Source organism: Etheostoma spectabile, chromosome 18, assembly GCF_008692095.1.
Source record: "Etheostoma spectabile isolate EspeVRDwgs_2016 chromosome 18, UIUC_Espe_1.0, whole genome shotgun sequence".
Lineage (NCBI taxonomy): Eukaryota > Metazoa > Chordata > Actinopteri > Perciformes > Percidae > Etheostoma > Etheostoma spectabile.
The window spans coordinates 7,950,723-7,967,657 of NC_045750.1; the positions used below are offsets into that span (position 1 = coordinate 7,950,723).

Genomic DNA, 16,935 nt, shown 5'->3' on the forward strand with positions numbered 1-16,935 from the left:
AAATGTCTTGTTTTGTCCGACAAACAGTCAAAAACACTAAATGTTTGTTGGATTTACTTAAAAACTACAAACAATTACTAAAAAACATTATCATGAGCATCAAAATTGTTGCCGATTAATTTTCTGTTTATCGACTAATTGTTTAGGCTACACTACCATTAGTTATATTGTAATGTTGTGTTTGTAAAAATCCTTCCTTGTTGAACTCCCCCTGCAAACATATTACAAAGAAAAAAAGTAAGTGGGTAATACAGCAAAATTAACACCCAAGCCCTGAAATCCTGCCCTACTAACGAATAAATCCTCTTGTTATCTTTCCACAGCAGTGGCAGCAGTCTTGCTTGCTGTGTCCTCCTGAGAGCTCTTCCTCTCCCCCTCCCGTGCATGCTAGCGTAGACCATAACAGATTGACTCAGCCTGACAACAGCTGCCAGAACCCCGCAAGCCTCATACTCCAGAAACTGATGGATTGTGGGAGGAAAGCCCGGGTGATTAGCCCCTGACATAGGAGAATTATTGCAATGTACCACCACAAAAGAGATCGCACCTGAGTGTTAATGTAGGGCATTCACACTATTACCAAGTCATGTTGTTAATGTTCATTCAGCATTCCAAATGCACTGGGCTTGAACTCAACATGTCAACAAAAACAACAACAACAGGTGGCAGCATTGTGTGGGGGAACTGATCAAACTCGTCACTATCTATAGTAAGAATAAATAAAGGAGATAAAAAGGGATGGCCTCACTCTTTACATACAGGCATATTCTATTCTGTGATTTGTTTAAAAAAAAAGTATTGTCCATCAAATATTCAGTTTTTCCTCGCAGCAAAGTGTATTTTTAACTGCTTCCGTCAAATAAGGCATTTACCATGTGCTTGACAGTGACATAAGCTAACTAAGGTCCACTGGAGGTAGGCAAATATTGCTTTTATTTGAGAAAGTAGTGCTTCTTGGGAAATGAATTAGCTGAGAACTTCTACTGTTTGACTAGCAGTTATGACACAGAGAGCTGCTATTTGCTTATTGAGCCAAAAGTGAGACTAGTCCCTGCGTCTCTCTCCTTTTTCGCAGTATTTTCTGCTCTCACTGCTACGAGCTGCCACATCTGTTCCAGTCAGAACTTTCATTCACGCCATTCATTTCTCTCTTGCCTAGCGCAATAATTAAAAAAAGCATCTTGCTGTTATTCAATAAACATACAGAACAAGCTGTCCTGGGTTAATGTAGCCCAAGTCCTACTGCTTCTTAAAGGAGATGTTACTTTGAGGAGAAGCGCTTGGGAACACACAGCTATTCAAGTAGAGTTAAATCCCTACACTTTCTCAGACAAGAGCAGGACAGTTTGACAGAATGGAAGTCAAGAGTCAGCGGCTTCATTCGGTGATTCATCTAAGACCCTCATTACAAAGACGTGGCAATTAACTTCTAAGCCTTAATGTCAGACAAAATCTCTTACTGTGGTATGTGGAATTTTAACAGCCTAAAAACAATAATCAGAGCTGCAATAAAGAAATACCACATCCCTGATATTAGTGTAGTGGCGTGCTGCATTGTCATAACCCAACGCCTACCACATCACATGCCAACCAAAGAGTTAAGGATAATTCTAAATCTTTAAATTCTACCCCAGGAGACAGGGACCCACCGAGTTATGCTTTAAAGCGTGGATTGGAGAACTGCCTGAGCCTGCAGAGGGTGCCGCTGTTGTGGAAGACGTCCTGCCTTGTCCCGGTCCCCAAGAAGTCGACTCCATCTGGCCTTAAGGACTACCGCCCAGTGGCTCTCACATCTCATGTGATGAAGGTGCTGGAGAGGCTGGTCTTGGCCTACCTGAGGCCGCAGGTGAGTTCTTCTCTGGACCCTCTACAGTTTGCCTACCAGCCTCGACTGGGAGTGGATGACGCTGTCATCTATCTTCTGCAGCGAGCTCATTTCCAGTGCATTCAACACCATCCAGCCTCAGCTACTTGGTGAGAAGCTGCGGGTGATGGGTGTCGGTGCGTCCATAGTCTCCTGGATCACTGACTACCTGACAGACAGACCACAGTTCGTCCGCCTGGACCGTGTTCTGTCTGATGTGGTGGTGAGTGGGACGGGGGCCCCACAGGGGACTGTGCTGTCTCCTTTTCTGTTCACCTTATACACCTCAGACTTCCAGTACAACTCAGAGTCATGTCACCTACAGAAGTTTTCTGATGACTCTGCAGTTGTTGGGTGTATAAGGGATGGACAGGAGGGGGAGTACAGGGCACTGGTGGGTGACTTTGTGGAGTGGTCTGGTAAGAACCACCTGCTGCTGAACGTGGATAAGACCAGAGAGATGGTGATCGACTTCAGGAGGAAGGGAACGGCTCCGCAGCCCTATGCATTCTGGAAGTGACGTGGACATGGTGGAGGATTACAGATACCTGGGTGTCAACATCGACAGCAGGCTGAACTGGAAGGTCAACAGCACTGCTGTTTACAAGAAGGGGATGAGCAGACTCTATTTCCTGAGGAAGCTGAGATCCTTCAACGTGTGCAGCAGGATGTTGGAGACCTTCTGCTGGGGCAGCAGCATCGGAGCCAGCGATACAAACAGACTGAACAAACTGATCAGGAAGGCTGGCTCCGTGATCGGCTGCAAACAGGACACATTTGAAGCTGTGGTGGAGAGGAGGTCGCTGAACAAACTGTTATCTATCATGGATAACCCTGACCACCCTCTCCACCCCACACTGGTCCAACAGAGGAGCAGCTTCTCAAAGAGGCTCCGACAGTTTAAATGCCGCACGGACCGCTACAGGAAATCATTCCTACCTCAGACAATAAAACTCTTCAACACGTCATCCCTGGGGGGTAGATGAGACTCTGAGACACACAATACTACAATAAGGGCAACCGGCACGACTGGGTCATATTTACAAAAGCTGCACATTTTTGTTTTGTTTTTTTCCCATCTTGTATATACTTAAATATTTGTTCTTACATTCTTATATTTTTATTCTTATATTTTGTTATTATAATTATAATTATTTCATGTATATTGTATGTATGTATATTTTGTGTGCTGCTGTAACACTGTAATTTCCCATTTTTTTGGGATCAATAAATATCTATCTATCTATCTATCTATCTAAGGTGTCTTGACTGTCCCTGACCAGCTAGTTTATGTCCAGTCTGCCAAATCCCCACACCAAAGTACACTTTTTAACTGTTAAAAACTGCCTAACAATACAGCTGTTCAGACAGCTATTTGCACCTAAACATCAAGAACATAATTAGCACTGCACAGAATTACTTTTAACAAGCAACAAAGAGTCACCTAAACATTTCCAACATTATTTTAACTGGACATATTAGCACCATCTATCAGCTGCCTTTGACGCCAGATTGAAGGACTTTTCATCACTTTTAGCTCCAGTTTGATTGGTCATTCACACCCCATTCACAAACCTTTTTCCCTGCAGACATTTTGACACATCATGACAGAAAAGGATGTCACAGTCCGAGGGCATTGGTATTGTGCATGCTGTTCACTGGCATGGGTTCCTGGGACAATTCAATGAATGCATGGCCTAAATCAATAATGTTTCAGTAACACCTCTCTACTTTTCCTGCTATGAACATTTGAAATGGCTTCCCTGAAATAAAGTATATTACTGTACAATTTTACTATTTATGAGTCTTACGGTCAATTTATGCTCCTGCGTTAACGCTGTAGGTACGTGGAAAAACAAACCCTACACCGGAACACTTTTTAGACACAGACTGCCGCCTTAGTGTTGAGCATCAAAAAATGCCTCGTCATTAAATACCAAATTTCAATACCTTAAGAGTAAATCTCAACATTGTCAGTGGGCCAATAAACACACAGCATGCTTCTACCAAGAAATAATGCTTGTGATCGGCAGCCTAACGTTACATGTTTTAGAGACACGCAAGTCTAAATCTTACGCACAGACACAGGGTTTATGTAGTAGGAGATGGAAAAAATAGTTTTGTGACTTAATGTTTAACAAAGAGAAAAAAATAAACACTTTGTTATAGGGCTGCACAATTAATCGAATTTTAATCGCGATCACGATTTGGACTTCCCACGATCAAATTTGCGTGATCGAGCGATTATTTTTTATAAAGCATCATTTCATAGAACGCTCCGGGTTTTTTGCAAAGCCAATCTCCCGCTCCATAAAGCCGTCTGCTCATGAGCCAGTCAGAGTAGTTCACTGCACCCCGTGCAGCTAAGTTTCTAGATGTAGACAGTCACAGAGGACAGAGTAGCGTGAGGAAAACTCAACAGATAGCAGTCGGTAATACGTCAGTCTCAAGGTTTACCAGTTTACCAGTAAACGCAACACTTTGTCCCATTTGTTGTTTTTCAGACAACAGCAGTGACCGGTGCTAGTCGGTGCTAGTAGCGTCTGTTAGCTGTTAGCTAGTAGCGTCTGTTAGCTCCTCTAGGACGCACCGGTGCTAATGTCCTCGCATCCGCTGCAATGCTGTTTATATGGATATGGTTTAATTTTGCGTTACGTGACCCATTTCGTCTGTAAAGCCGTGCCTGTGTTGGATCTTTCTACGCTCTCTCGTCCTACTCTCTCTCCTCTTACTCTCCGCGCCCCGCCACACAGCGGCCGCCGGTCCACACTTCTGATATATGTCTACAGTTTTAATTTTTCATTAACACAGCTGTATATTGTTAAGTATGAGGGGGCAAACCTGTATTTGTACCAGTGTTTCCGCGGGTAACTCTGTTATCGCGGCCGCTACGGTGAAGAACACAGAAGAAGTTATTGAATGCAGCTAACTTCAGTTGGTAGAGTAACAGCGTGGGAGACGGAGCTGCTGGACCGAGACCGGGACCTGGACCTGGACCAGAGATGTGACCCATGGCCAGAACATCATAGTTCATAAAAATGCAGCGCAGTGAAGATACAGACGTTTAATACACACGACGTGTGTATCCGCCATTCGACCCGTGCTGGACCCGTTCATAAGGATCAGCCGTCTCTCTGTGAGTGGCGTCCATCACACTCCCTCTCGCTGTTATAAATAGCCTATGTGACAATAAAATTTGTTTTGGTTAAAATCAACAAATAATCGTGAGAATAATCGCGATCAAAATTTTGATCAAAATAATCGCGATTATCATTTTGGCCATAATCGTGCAGCCCTACTTTGTTACTAGTACTAGCTCCGAAGCGAATCCCCTTTTTTTTTTTGCAAAGCCCATCTACTGCTCCGTAAACCACTGTCTGATCATGAGCCAGTCAGAGTTGTTCCCTGCACCGCGCAGCTTAGTTTCTAGATGGAGACAGTCACAGAAGACAGTAACGTGAGGACAATTCAGATAGCAGATAGCAGTCGGTTACACCTCGGTCACAAGGTTTACCAGTAAACGCAACCAATCCATCTTTAGGTCAATCACACCCTTTGTGAAATGTTGGATAATGCCTTTAATCCTACGAACATACTAGCTAGACTTAGAGGAGGTTTAACTAGTAGCCTAACATTAATACAGGCTGCACTTCATTTAAACCTGCACTATTGCCACAAGGGAAACCATGAGTAGCCCCTTTCACATTGTTATTTTAATACATTGTTATAAATAGGGCTGGGTTCTTTCTACCCCGGTTGAAAAACAAGACATTTGTGCGGTACACTGCAACTCCCTTACAAGAGTAGCGTATGTTGGAGCGAGAATGGCAGGGTGCCTTAAGTGAGTGACACCAGTGCAAAGAGAGACAGCGGTAACGGAGAGCGAGCGGTAACGGAGACTAGCGTATGAGTGCTGCTGTGAGGAAAAGAGAGGAAAAAGAGAGGGCAAGTAGATGGGGTAAGAAGTGAGTTAAAAGGGAACAATAAAACAATAAGCTTGAGCTTCTCAAGACTTGGTGGCTTTATGTTGTCAATACTGCCGGTAAAGTGAATGCTGTTAAAGCTTAGCCTACAACATATGTTGCAGCCCGGATGCAGCTGAGCAGGCACAGAGCACAGAGGGGGACTTGGCAGTTCGCTAACTTGTTGCTCTCTCTACCAATATGAGACGCTCTGTTTTAGGCTACGAAACGTGCATGCAGGCTGAAATTCAACCGTGCCGTTTGGTCGGGATAAAGACAATGTGTAAAGATGAATTTGAAACAGGTATCTGTTAGTATTTCATCATCGGCACCAACATTTGAGTTTTGAATTTCTAGATCAAATGCTATCTAGCAGCTCAGTGGGATATCTTTTCTGTTTTTTAAATTCCAATAATCAACAACTGTCGCAGGCCAAAACAATGTGCAAACACTACCAATTACCAATTATGCCACTAGAATGGTCTCTACCCACATGGAAAATTCAGAAAAATGGGAGCATCAGGCAGGCGGCCAAGTATTTAATGAGGGCAGCGTATCTAAGAGGAACCTTGTCACATAATTAAAAGGTTGATTTCACCATTTTTTGGGGATTGTGGCATTGTTTTGATAACCACATGACCTCAAGAAAAACAAAATCACTAACAGACAGCGTGGTAATCACACCCCTATGAGACAAAGATCAATATTCTTGTCCACAATGGGATACACATTGGCCTGTACAGTCCATACTAATGCATGCTGTGGTACATTCAAACCATAACGGGGGGGGGGGGGGGGGGGTGTTAAACCATACCACTGGCTCCTTCATGATCTTTTTTAGCTATATTAACAAAATTGCCAAAGATAATATGACCATCTTAATTTTGGACATACCCCTATGTTGACTTTTGTTCTGACAGTTTGTGTTCATTCATAGCTTAAAAGAAATTGAAAAAAACATAGGTCTACTGCTGTTGTTTTTACATCAGTAAAGATAAAAAATAGAGAGATAACAATTCCTCCAAATAAAAACAACAATTGGTAATCAAAACCAGCATCTTCTGTGAGACATTTTCCGGCAACTGACCTAGAAAAACTACAATTTACACCTCTCCTGGGCCTAGGGTAACTGCCGCCCAGTCGTCAACATCTCACACTGAGGCTCAGAAATCAAATGATACATGACAAATATATCTGATAATAACTAAAAAGTGATACGTGTTGGTTTGGAAGTGAGGACAGAACTTCCAAACCAGGCAGTCATACGAAATCTAAAATATAACTTTTGCTGCCTCCATCCATCAGGTGATTATTTTGAGTTTTCACACAATCAAGTCTCTGCACTCCCTTTTTAGTTTGCGCTACATCATCGGATTGAGGACACTGCATGTGTTCGTGCTTTGCGAGTTTTCCCATCAAGTTTCAGCCTTGGTGATAATAAATTTAAAAAAGATATTTGACAAAAGCCTCCTCCAAAAGCCTCCTCCAAGTAAAAAAAAATGCACAAAAGGCATGCTATGATGATGCCTACTGCCACAAATAAACTGACCAAAAAGCTCTGGGCCAACAACTCCAGAAAGACCGCTATTAAGCGAAAACGTTTGGGCTTAGAAATCTAAATGAAAACTGATTTACTGGTTACTAAAGAATGTTATAAAAGCAATGCCCTGGGCAGTAGCCTCAGTGTTCCCACAAGCACGCTAAGCCTGGCCTTCGTGTTGACTAGTGGGGTACATTCCACAACTACAAGAGGCTGGCTACCGCCATTCAACTCATTATATCAGGGTTGTAATAAACTCATGGTTAAGTCATTGGTTGATCACCACAAGGCAAATTATAAAACTTCTGCACTCAAGTTAATTAGGAACACATAGCTAATACAGACCTGCGATAAATCTTACTTACATGTAGGTTGTAATGGTCAGATGTTGGTTACAGTGTTTAAAGACTATTTTCTAGGTAGTTTATGAGGCTGTAGATTGTGATGCTGATGAATTGTAATGCTTTATACTGATATGGAATTGGACTGTAATCAAAAGTGAGTTTAGTAAAAAAAAAAAAAAAAAAAAAAAAAAGGGACCAACATTTTCCTGTTACATTTTAAGCTGATTATAGAGAATCAATACCGTATAATAAAACATAAAAGTAAAAAGAGTAAAACATTGAACCAAGTGTATATGATAGCAGTAGGCATACTGATGGCAGCAATATCTGATGATCTCCTCTATAACGAGCAGGTCACCCTGAATCTCATTGCAAATGCATTATTACAGTAACAGTTAATGCCACCTTGCTCAATGGCAAAGGTACAACATGAGTGACAGAGCAAGTTTGCAAAGAGCTTTTAAGAGAACCTAGTTCCTATCTGAACATAACAAACAGAACTTCTATTTCCAAATGCTTAGTTTTACAATGGAATCGTCAATAATAACACCAGCTATTATAGTTTTTTGTGCATTAATATGTACTATAATGAACGGTCGTAGAACAGATCGTCAGTTTAATGAAACATGTTGACCTAACCATAAGCTCATGATGGTTTTCATAATCAGCATTCAGTGTACAGCACATCATGCCCATATGTAAGCTTGCTTGCCACCAAGCACGTCGACAAAATTGCCGTTTATTGAGTTCGGCGTGACATTTCACCCATACTAATCGAGCGGCACATTTTTGCAGTAGGGGGTTGAGGGTTTGACAATCAAAAGGGGGCCTAAATAATAAAATGGTTTTAGAAGACCAACATATATTGGTCATATGCAGACTACTTCCACATCTATTTCTACGCTACATCCCGGCAAAGCACCGACTACACCGGCTTGGTTGACGTGTGCCTCAGTACAGATCAAAGCAAAACAGACTCACGACTTGCAGCGGCTACAGAGAACGACTAAGTCTTTTTAAAAACTATCAACCTTTTACATTTACACCAGTTAGAAATTCCGCAACAAAAACACAACGAGGGAAAGTGGACACACTGCTATTGTATTAATTATGGACAGGGGGGTTTGCAGGGGAAAGACACAAGGGGCCATATGCCTCATCTGGCCAATTAGCTAGCCTGCTAGCCAGCAGCGGTCACAACAAAATGCATTTGCTCTCAACTACACTGGCAGACCAACGTTAGCTTCGGTAGCTACTTACCCCAGCAGAACTCCAGGGTGTCCTACAAACTGAGTCACAATCGTCCAGCAGGTTTGTCAAACCGTCAAAATATATTTTATATGAATTTAAAACGACTACAGTAACGAGACAAGCCTGTGGTGTTGCTGCGTATTCAGTTTGCACCGCTTAAAAGCTGCATTGTTGGAGCGACGGCTGTACAAACAGCACCAACAGCACGCCGCTAAGCATTGTGGGAAACAGTGTTGATTAACCCTATCGGTCAAACACATGAAATATTGTGGAAATGCTCCACCTAGTGATCATTGTGGGTACAATGTGGTGACACGTGAAGAGTAATGCACTGTATATATTACATTCGTTAAAAAAATGTCTTAATAATGAACTTCAAACGTCATCTTGCAAAGGTAAATAGTTATTTTATATTATTTATTTATTGGTGTTATGGTTTTATGTTATATGGATTACGGATGGGAAGGACATCTACATCTTCAGGATACTTTTGGTTGTTTTACTTTATTTTATTTGCTTTTGTGTTCAGTGTGCTGTATTACACATCATTCCTTTTTCATTTATAATGGATGAAAAACAGATAGCAAAAACAGCACAGCAAAGAACATAAACAAAGATGCTGTGATTTTACAAACGTACACAACCGATCATTTTTGCAGCGATGTTTTGATGAAAGACACAAAAAACAAATGAATTTTGACTATTATGCAAATGTGGAAAACATTATAGAGGAGCTTGCTGAAACACACAACAGCCTTTTAAAAATCATTAGTGAAGGAGTACACTCAAACTGATCATAAGACATGCAGTGTGACACTAATTAAGCCTTTATTTTAAAAGGCAGCCAAGTTTGTATTTTTGACTGAGAATATTAATAGAAATGAACTGACCAAATGAGGTAGAGGATAACCTAATAAGTGCTCATGTTTAAAAACAATGTTCAAAGTGTGAAGTAATAAATAACAACGACTAATTGATGATAGCTCGCAATCTGAATGGAATGGCTATAAACTGTACATCTGCTAATGCTTCCTTTTTAAAAATAATTTAAGTAAGGACATATTCTTCTTTTAGTTCTGAGTTTTTTATTTCTTTTTTCTTGTTTTGCCAATTTCTTCTTTTCTCCACAACTCCACTACTATAGGTCGCTTGTTTCTTGACTTTTTGTTGGTTGCTACGCTATTATAATAACTATAAATGAAGAAAGAAAAATTAGTACGTTTTTGTTTCTTTTTTTTTTTGTTGACTATTAAGTGAGCGTGAGTCATTAGAAAAAACACAGAATACGTTGTTTTTAAGTCAGCACTCCTTTCCGCCTAGTGGGCTGAATACACATGCTTAATACATGACGAACACATGTCGCTGTTGGCTTGTATCACACACATCGTATAAAACGATTGATATATGCTATCGAAAAATTAATGTCAGGACTAATTGTATGAAAGCTCATATAACTGGGGAATGGTGTAGTACATGAATGTGTTATCTGTCTTCTTGTAAAGATAATTAGAGATAGAGTTTAATCTAATTTAAGCTCAGTTTATATTCTTAGTCTGTTTCCTAGCATCTACTGCTCCCACTCCATGACTAGTAGTGGCGGTGCATGCACCTTTAAGGTGGTTGGCCAACCGCCATTAAAACTCAACAAAAATGAAGAAAGAAGAAATTAGCTGCAATTTGCAGTACTATTCCACAGGTGGCAGCAGTGAGTCCATTCGAGAGGAAATGGACACAAATAGTCGTAGAAGAAGACTCTCCCGCAGTCGCTGGATGATGATGTCACATTCTTGAACATGGAGCGAAAACACATGTCAGCTTTTGCTTTGTATAAAACGTTATCAACCGACCTGCCTCCTCCTGCTACGAAACCTTCCCTGCAGGTAGATATTATTGAAATAATGTGTTAGTAACTGGTTTAGTCGTGCCTGGTTATCTGCTCTATGCTCTGAGAGAGAGAGAGAGAGAGAGAGAGAGAGAGAGAGAGAGAGAGAGCTGCAGGAGGGACAGTGCTGAAACTAGCACAGTCCTCCTGATAGCTAGTTGGCTATATAATCATGTTATCTGCTCTTCATTTCTCCAGGAAAAACTATGTATCTTAACTGTGTTTAGATATTTCTGTTAATTTGTATGATGTTCTAGGTGGCAGATAAGAAGAAAAGGAAAAAGGAGAATGGGGCTAATAAGGTCAACACAGTTAAAGCTCAATTAAAGCCTGAAAGGAAGAAAGTGCGAAAGAAGCTCCTAAAGTCTGCAAAAAAAGAGGAGAGCCTTAAGGGAATGACAGAAGTAAGTGTGTACCTGCTGCAAAGATAGATGCTATGGGGTGCTATTTTCACATTATTGAAAAGTTATGTTTAATCTACAGTGAAATGCTAACATGTTTTATTATTATTTTATTATTATTTATTATATTAAGATTATTGTTATTGTTTTTTGACCATACTGCTCAGTTATGGTTCACAGAGTATTTATGCTTTTATTGCAGGATGAGGAGTGTGTGAATGGAGCTGGTGAGGCTCTGGATGCTATGCTGGCCGATCTGGGAAAAGTCAACAACAGCAGGGAGCGAGCGAGCAAGCTGTTCCAGTGGCTCATCAACCCCATTCCTGCGAAGTCCTTCTTCAGGTACACTTTAGCAAACACTGTGATCAATTAATTATTGATCCAAAATCTGATCCAAAATATAATCCAAAATTACAACAAAACAGAAACTTTGCCAAGCTGGAAGGGCACCCTGAGAGCGCAGACCTCTGCCAAGGCATGCCATATTTCACAATATTAACGCAGTGTGAAATTTCCCAGTCAGAAACGAACTTTTCCAATTTATTTGGACAGCACATGAATGCAGCACAAATTCTATACCTTGCAATGTTAATGGAAGTTACAATAATTTGTGTATTCACCCTGGGATTTGGATCCATTCCAACATTTAATGGGCCCACGCTACACCCTTTCACCAAGCTAAATGAAAATCGGGCCAGTAGTTTTTCTGTAATTCTGCAAAAAGACAAACAAACCAAGCTGAAAACATGATCTCCTTGTCGGAGGTAATTATACACCGTGTACAAGGTGTCATCTTTTTCTTGCAACCTTCACCGGCTAATATTTTTCCTCCTTCCGAAGGGAAACGTGGGAAAAGAAACCCATTCTTGTTCAACGTAAGACTCCAGATTATTACAAGGGACTGTTCTCCACAGCAGAGTTTGATCGCATATTAAGACAGGTAAGGCTCTGAAACATTACCTCATCCATCCTTACTTTATCTATAATTCCCCCACTTCTGTTGGAATATGGCAGTTATGTTATCATCAAGACGGATCTTTTACACAATACAACTTTATACACATTTATTATTGTTCTAAAACTCATGGGAAGTGTAAAATTGAAGCTTTGGAGGTACTTTCCTTCATTGTATGTGGACGTTATTTGTCCTTTTTTTTTTGTAAACAAGTAACCAATAGGTGGTGGTAGCATAATTGACACAAAAATTAACAAAAACACAAAAGTTCTGTTTATTTGGAGAGAGGTCTCTACTAGCAAAAGTTGGTCTTGCATTTCACAGGGTCCACCACTGTAAGAGTCAGACAAAGGCTGATTTACCTGAAGGGTTAAAGTTAATTTTGTACATTTGCTGTTTTGAGTCTGTAATCGCAGACTGATAATTATTAGGGAACTTGAACGTATTTAAAAACACACACATAATAGGAAGTCATTATTTTTTATCTTTAATGTGAAAATGAGCCACCTCGTTCTTTTCCCTTTGTTTTGTTGTTGTAATTACGTAGTTTTTTATGTGTTGTTTTCTGATTATTTTATTTACAGTAGCTATGTGCCCAGATTTGTTCTGTTGCTTGTTCGTCAATGAGTAGCTACCAGATTTTGTCTTGTGTCTTTGATAGTTAATGTAGATCTGTGACACTGAACTACATGTCTGCGTTGTTTAATTTTAGGAAGATGTTCAGTATGGAGTGAACCTGGATGTCACGAGCTACTCTAACGGCAAAAGAGAGACGCACAATCCTCCGGGAAGAGCTCTGCCGTTCACTGTGTGGGACTTCTATGAGGTAAGGCCCCACTGATGCAGGCAGCAGCTCTGTATACAGTCTGTCATTATTTCTACTGCAACATTCCTGGGATTCTGCATTTTTACATTCCTTATAAATGGATTTTGCTGCAGCGGTTTGAAGATCCTTAAAGTTTTGAAATTCTCCTTGACTACCTTTTTATTAAAAAGCAATTAGATGTATCAGGCAAAAATTTTTTGCAACCTTTAAAACCAGGAAAAGAAACTAGAAACACTTGACAACACCATGATATGATATTCAAAATACAAGACAATATCTAGTGTGTATATATATATATATATATATATATATATATATATATATATATATATATATATATATATATATATATATATATATATATATATATATATTGCCCAGGCCCAGTATCAGTGCACCATCTGCACAGCGCTCCCATCGCAGATTATTAATCTCATCATTGGATCTCCGTTCCCCAGAGTGGCTGCTCCCTCCGCATGCTGAATCCCCAGGCTTTCTCCTCCACGGTGTGGAACGTGCTGTCCATCCTCCAAGAGCAGTTTGGCAGCATGGCAGGAGCCAACGTGTAAGTATTTGGGACAGTGATTGTCCTGGTTAACCTTTGTAGATGCTATCAGTCACTGTTAAATGTGTGGTTTTTTTTTCTCTCTTTTACCAGATACCTGACGCCACCTGGAACACAAGGCTTTGCTCCACATTATGACGACATTGAGGCGTTTGTGGTTCAGCTGGAGGGGAAGAAACATTGGAGAGTGTACAACCCAAGGTGAGATACAGTGAGGAACCTTTTTAAAAGGTGTGTGGGAGGGGGGTACCTACTACTAGTTTCTAGTAGTTTGATATAAAGTGAGTGAAAGATTAATGCCGAGAAACACACTGAAGTTGTTTTTCTGACTTTTTTCTTAGGACGGAAGATGAGGTCTTGCCTGTGCTTTCGAGTGGTGAGTAAAATGATCATAATTATTATTTCTTTGATAGTTTTTTTTTTTCTTGAAGTAAAAGCCATTTGTCATTGGTTGTAAACAGGATTTATGGATAATTACGTACAGTTACCATTACTGTACGTTATTGGCTTCACACACATCTACAGCTTTCATTTCTCAGATGTGACTGCTTTGCATTTCCCTTCCAGCCAACTTCGATCAGGCAGACATCGGGAAGCCGATTCTGGAAGTGGTGCTCGAAGCCGGGGATCTCCTTTACTTTCCCCGAGGATTCATCCACCAGGGCGACTGCCTCCCGGACGCTCACTCCCTCCACATCACCATCTCCTCTCACCAGAAGAACAGCTGGGGGGAATTGCTACAGAAGGTGATATTCTCTGATCCAGGCTCTAATCAGAAACCTACATGGTTAACAAAAGGCAGCATCAGTGCACGGTCACATCAACACATTTATTGATATTGATAAAGTATTACAGGTATAGTGTAATAACCAATAGCGTTTCCCTTAAACTACTTGACTGACAGCCACTCTTAAAAGCTTTTAAACAAGGTTCTTCTTGTTGAGCTGTTGTAACACATGGGGTGTAACAATCCATAGAAATCAAACAGGAAAATGTTGTGGCATGGGTAGCAACCGGAGGGTCGCCGGTTCAATCCCCATACGGACCAAAGTATGGTGGTGGACTGGTAGTGTGAGAGATGCCAGTTCACCTCCTGGGCACTGTCAAGGTGCTCTTGAGCAAGGCACCGAAACCCTCAACTGCTCGGGGCTCCTTTCCATGGGCAGCCCCCTCACTCTGACATCTCTCCATTAGTGCATGTATAGGTACTAAGCATGTGTGTGTGTGTAATTCAGGCCTGTGTGTAATATAGTGTTAATTTCCCTTTGCAGGACTAATAAAGTAAATAAACATTTTTATTTATTTACAGTAAGCCACTTTTACCAGTTTTCTTTTTTTAAATATGTTTTTAGATAGGCCAAAGGTCTTTCTCCTTTTGATCTGCCCTTTTTAGTTGGTTCCAGCAGCATTGGAAATAGCCATGGAGGAGGATGTGGAGTTCAGACAGGGCTTACCTCTGGATTACCTGACATACATGGGAGTACAGAACTCTGACAAGGTACATTCATCCGTTATTTTCTATTTCTTCGTCACTTTCTGTTACCATCACCATCCTTGGCTTCTCACCAATTACCCACTCACAATGACCCAAGTCCGCCTCATGTGCGTAGGATGACCCACGCAGGACAAAATTCTTCTCGCGAATTGAGAGTCTGATGAAGAAGCTTATTACTTATGCCCCAGTCGACGCCGCCGTGGATCAGAAAGCCAGAGACTTCCTCCATGACTGCCTTCCTCCCATGCTCACACCGGGTATGTGATGGCTGCATCGGTTCTCGCAAATCACTTACTTCGGAAGACAATTGTACTATGGCATGAAAGTTTTAATAATTATAACGCTGCAGGACAGCCCGCAATGCACAGTGCTTCTGATTCTAACAATTTCATGTCATCTCCCACAGAGGAATTGGCCAGCAGTGTGCAAGGAGCATCTACTAGGTGGGAGCGCGGGCAAGTTCTGGATATAGGTGCACAAATCACTACTCAGACCCGAGTCAGAATTCTCCGTGCTGGATGTGCCAGGTAATGCAAATGTTAACTGCATGTCACCGCACGTTCACACCAGGCAGGTTGGAAATGGACTATTCAACTGGAGTATAGCATTCATAGCCCTATTTGTACGGGACTAGTTTTACCAGGGGACCTCGTGTGTTTTAGAAATGACCCCCGTCGTCTTTGTTTTGTGCGGCGCATTTGCACGGGGTAAGTGAAGTCTGTATTTTATGTAAACTTATTGACATTATCCCCGACATATGATGTCAAGGCTTGGTCAAAACCTTCATGTTAATTGCCAACGCAGCCAAAATGACCTCAGAATGACAGATGCTGATTGGCTTGGTACAAATATTACCACACAACCTCTGTGTTTGACGAAATATGGTAAGTAATTTGTAGTGGAACTTGTACTTGACAAATTACAGACATGGCGGATTCACACGGGATTAAGATCACAAACGACCTCCACAGTTAATACAAATAACTAGAGGTTCCCGAGTATTACTACTGCTTTGTACTTAGGGCTTTTGACAGAGTTAAATGTTAAAATGTAACTTTTTGTCTTCCCAGGTTATGTAGTGATGGAGAAGCTGTTCATCTGTACTACACAACAGACAACTCCAGAGTTTACCACAAAGAGGAGCCCAAGAGTTTCGAAATAAAATCAGAGGTAGATTGGAAGATCTGTGTAAAGCTCGTTTTATACTTAATGCCTTAATGATGTCACCTCCTAACCATATTTATTTTCTTCCAGCACACAGATGCCATGGAGTTTCTGATCCATTCATATCCCAAATTTGTGACAGTAGGAAGTTTCCCATGCGATTCTGCAGACGACAGGGTATGTTGTTTTAAGTGCATACAATCTGTGCTGATATGTGATACTACTGTACATTCAGGCAGTTTGTTCTGTGCATAGTTTTTTGCACAGGGGAGGGGGACAGGTATTGTATTTGACAATGTATGCAATTCTTTAAATAGCCGTGTCATTCTCACCTATCTCATGTCCATTTAATGTACATATTCTAAATTGTTAATTTGAGCCTGTTTTTTTGTGTAATGATTGGGTTGAGTGTTCCCTCACATGGTTCTTTCCCCCCTAGATCGCTTTGGCTGAACTGCTTTTCGAGAGGGGGATTATCCACACTGCAGAACCTCTGTAATGGCCAAAGATTCTTCAGTCAAGCCGACTGCATGAATAGATTGCCTCTGTACAAAATACAAACACTTATTGCCCCAAATCTTCATTAGGTCTACTGGAAGGGTCACATTGAACAACCCATTTACGAATTTGCTCTCTGTTCATCATCAAATAAACCAGTTTCACTTTTTTTGTGTTGCCCCGTCATG

At 41.0% G+C, this 16,935-nt stretch overlaps 2 protein-coding genes across 4 annotated transcripts in view; one reads left to right on the plus strand and one right to left on the minus strand.

Annotated features, from left to right (window-relative positions):
* Window positions 1–9,171, minus strand: part of extl3 (exostosin-like glycosyltransferase 3) — a 32,746-nt gene extending 23,575 nt beyond the window's left edge. The window contains 1 exon segment of the mRNA XM_032543895.1: window positions 8,971–9,171. The gene's annotated coding sequence lies outside the window, so the exon portion shown is untranslated.
* Window positions 9,172–10,648: 1,477 nt separating this feature from the next.
* riox1 (ribosomal oxygenase 1) lies at window positions 10,649–16,916 on the plus strand. Of its 3 annotated transcripts, XR_004336340.1 has the most exons (16): window positions 10,649–10,841; window positions 11,101–11,247; window positions 11,447–11,586; window positions 12,085–12,184; window positions 12,912–13,025; window positions 13,484–13,590; window positions 13,684–13,791; window positions 13,932–13,966; window positions 14,158–14,336; window positions 14,984–15,088; window positions 15,201–15,342; window positions 15,492–15,612; window positions 16,156–16,255; window positions 16,340–16,426; window positions 16,689–16,806; window positions 16,852–16,915. XR_004336340.1 is itself a non-coding variant. In XM_032543904.1 (15 exons), exons 1-15 carry the CDS (start codon window positions 10,755–10,757, stop codon window positions 16,746–16,748), a joined length of 1,632 nt encoding a protein of 543 aa, XP_032399795.1. In that variant the 5' UTR covers window positions 10,649–10,754; the 3' UTR covers window positions 16,749–16,916. The 3 variants fall into 3 exon arrangements, 2 of the variants coding, with proteins under 2 accessions (XP_032399795.1, XP_032399796.1); XM_032543904.1 differs by having other exon boundaries at window positions 16,689–16,916; XM_032543905.1 differs by lacking the exon at window positions 11,101–11,247 and having other exon boundaries at window positions 10,696–10,841; window positions 16,689–16,916.
* The last annotated feature ends 19 nt before the right edge of the window (window positions 16,917–16,935 follow it).

Bases quoted from the DNA above. Each gene is read 5' to 3' on its own strand.
- riox1 (XM_032543904.1), top strand. From the start codon at position 10,755: ATGGAGCGAAAACACATGTCAGCTTTTGCTTTGTATAAAACGTTATCA. The intron at 14,337-14,983 runs GTGATATTCTCT...TGCCCTTTTTAG, and splicing joins GGGGGGAATTGCTACAGAAG to TTGGTTCCAGCAGCATTGGA. The intron at 16,256-16,339 runs GTAGATTGGAAG...ATTTTCTTCCAG, and splicing joins GTTTCGAAATAAAATCAGAG to CACACAGATGCCATGGAGTT.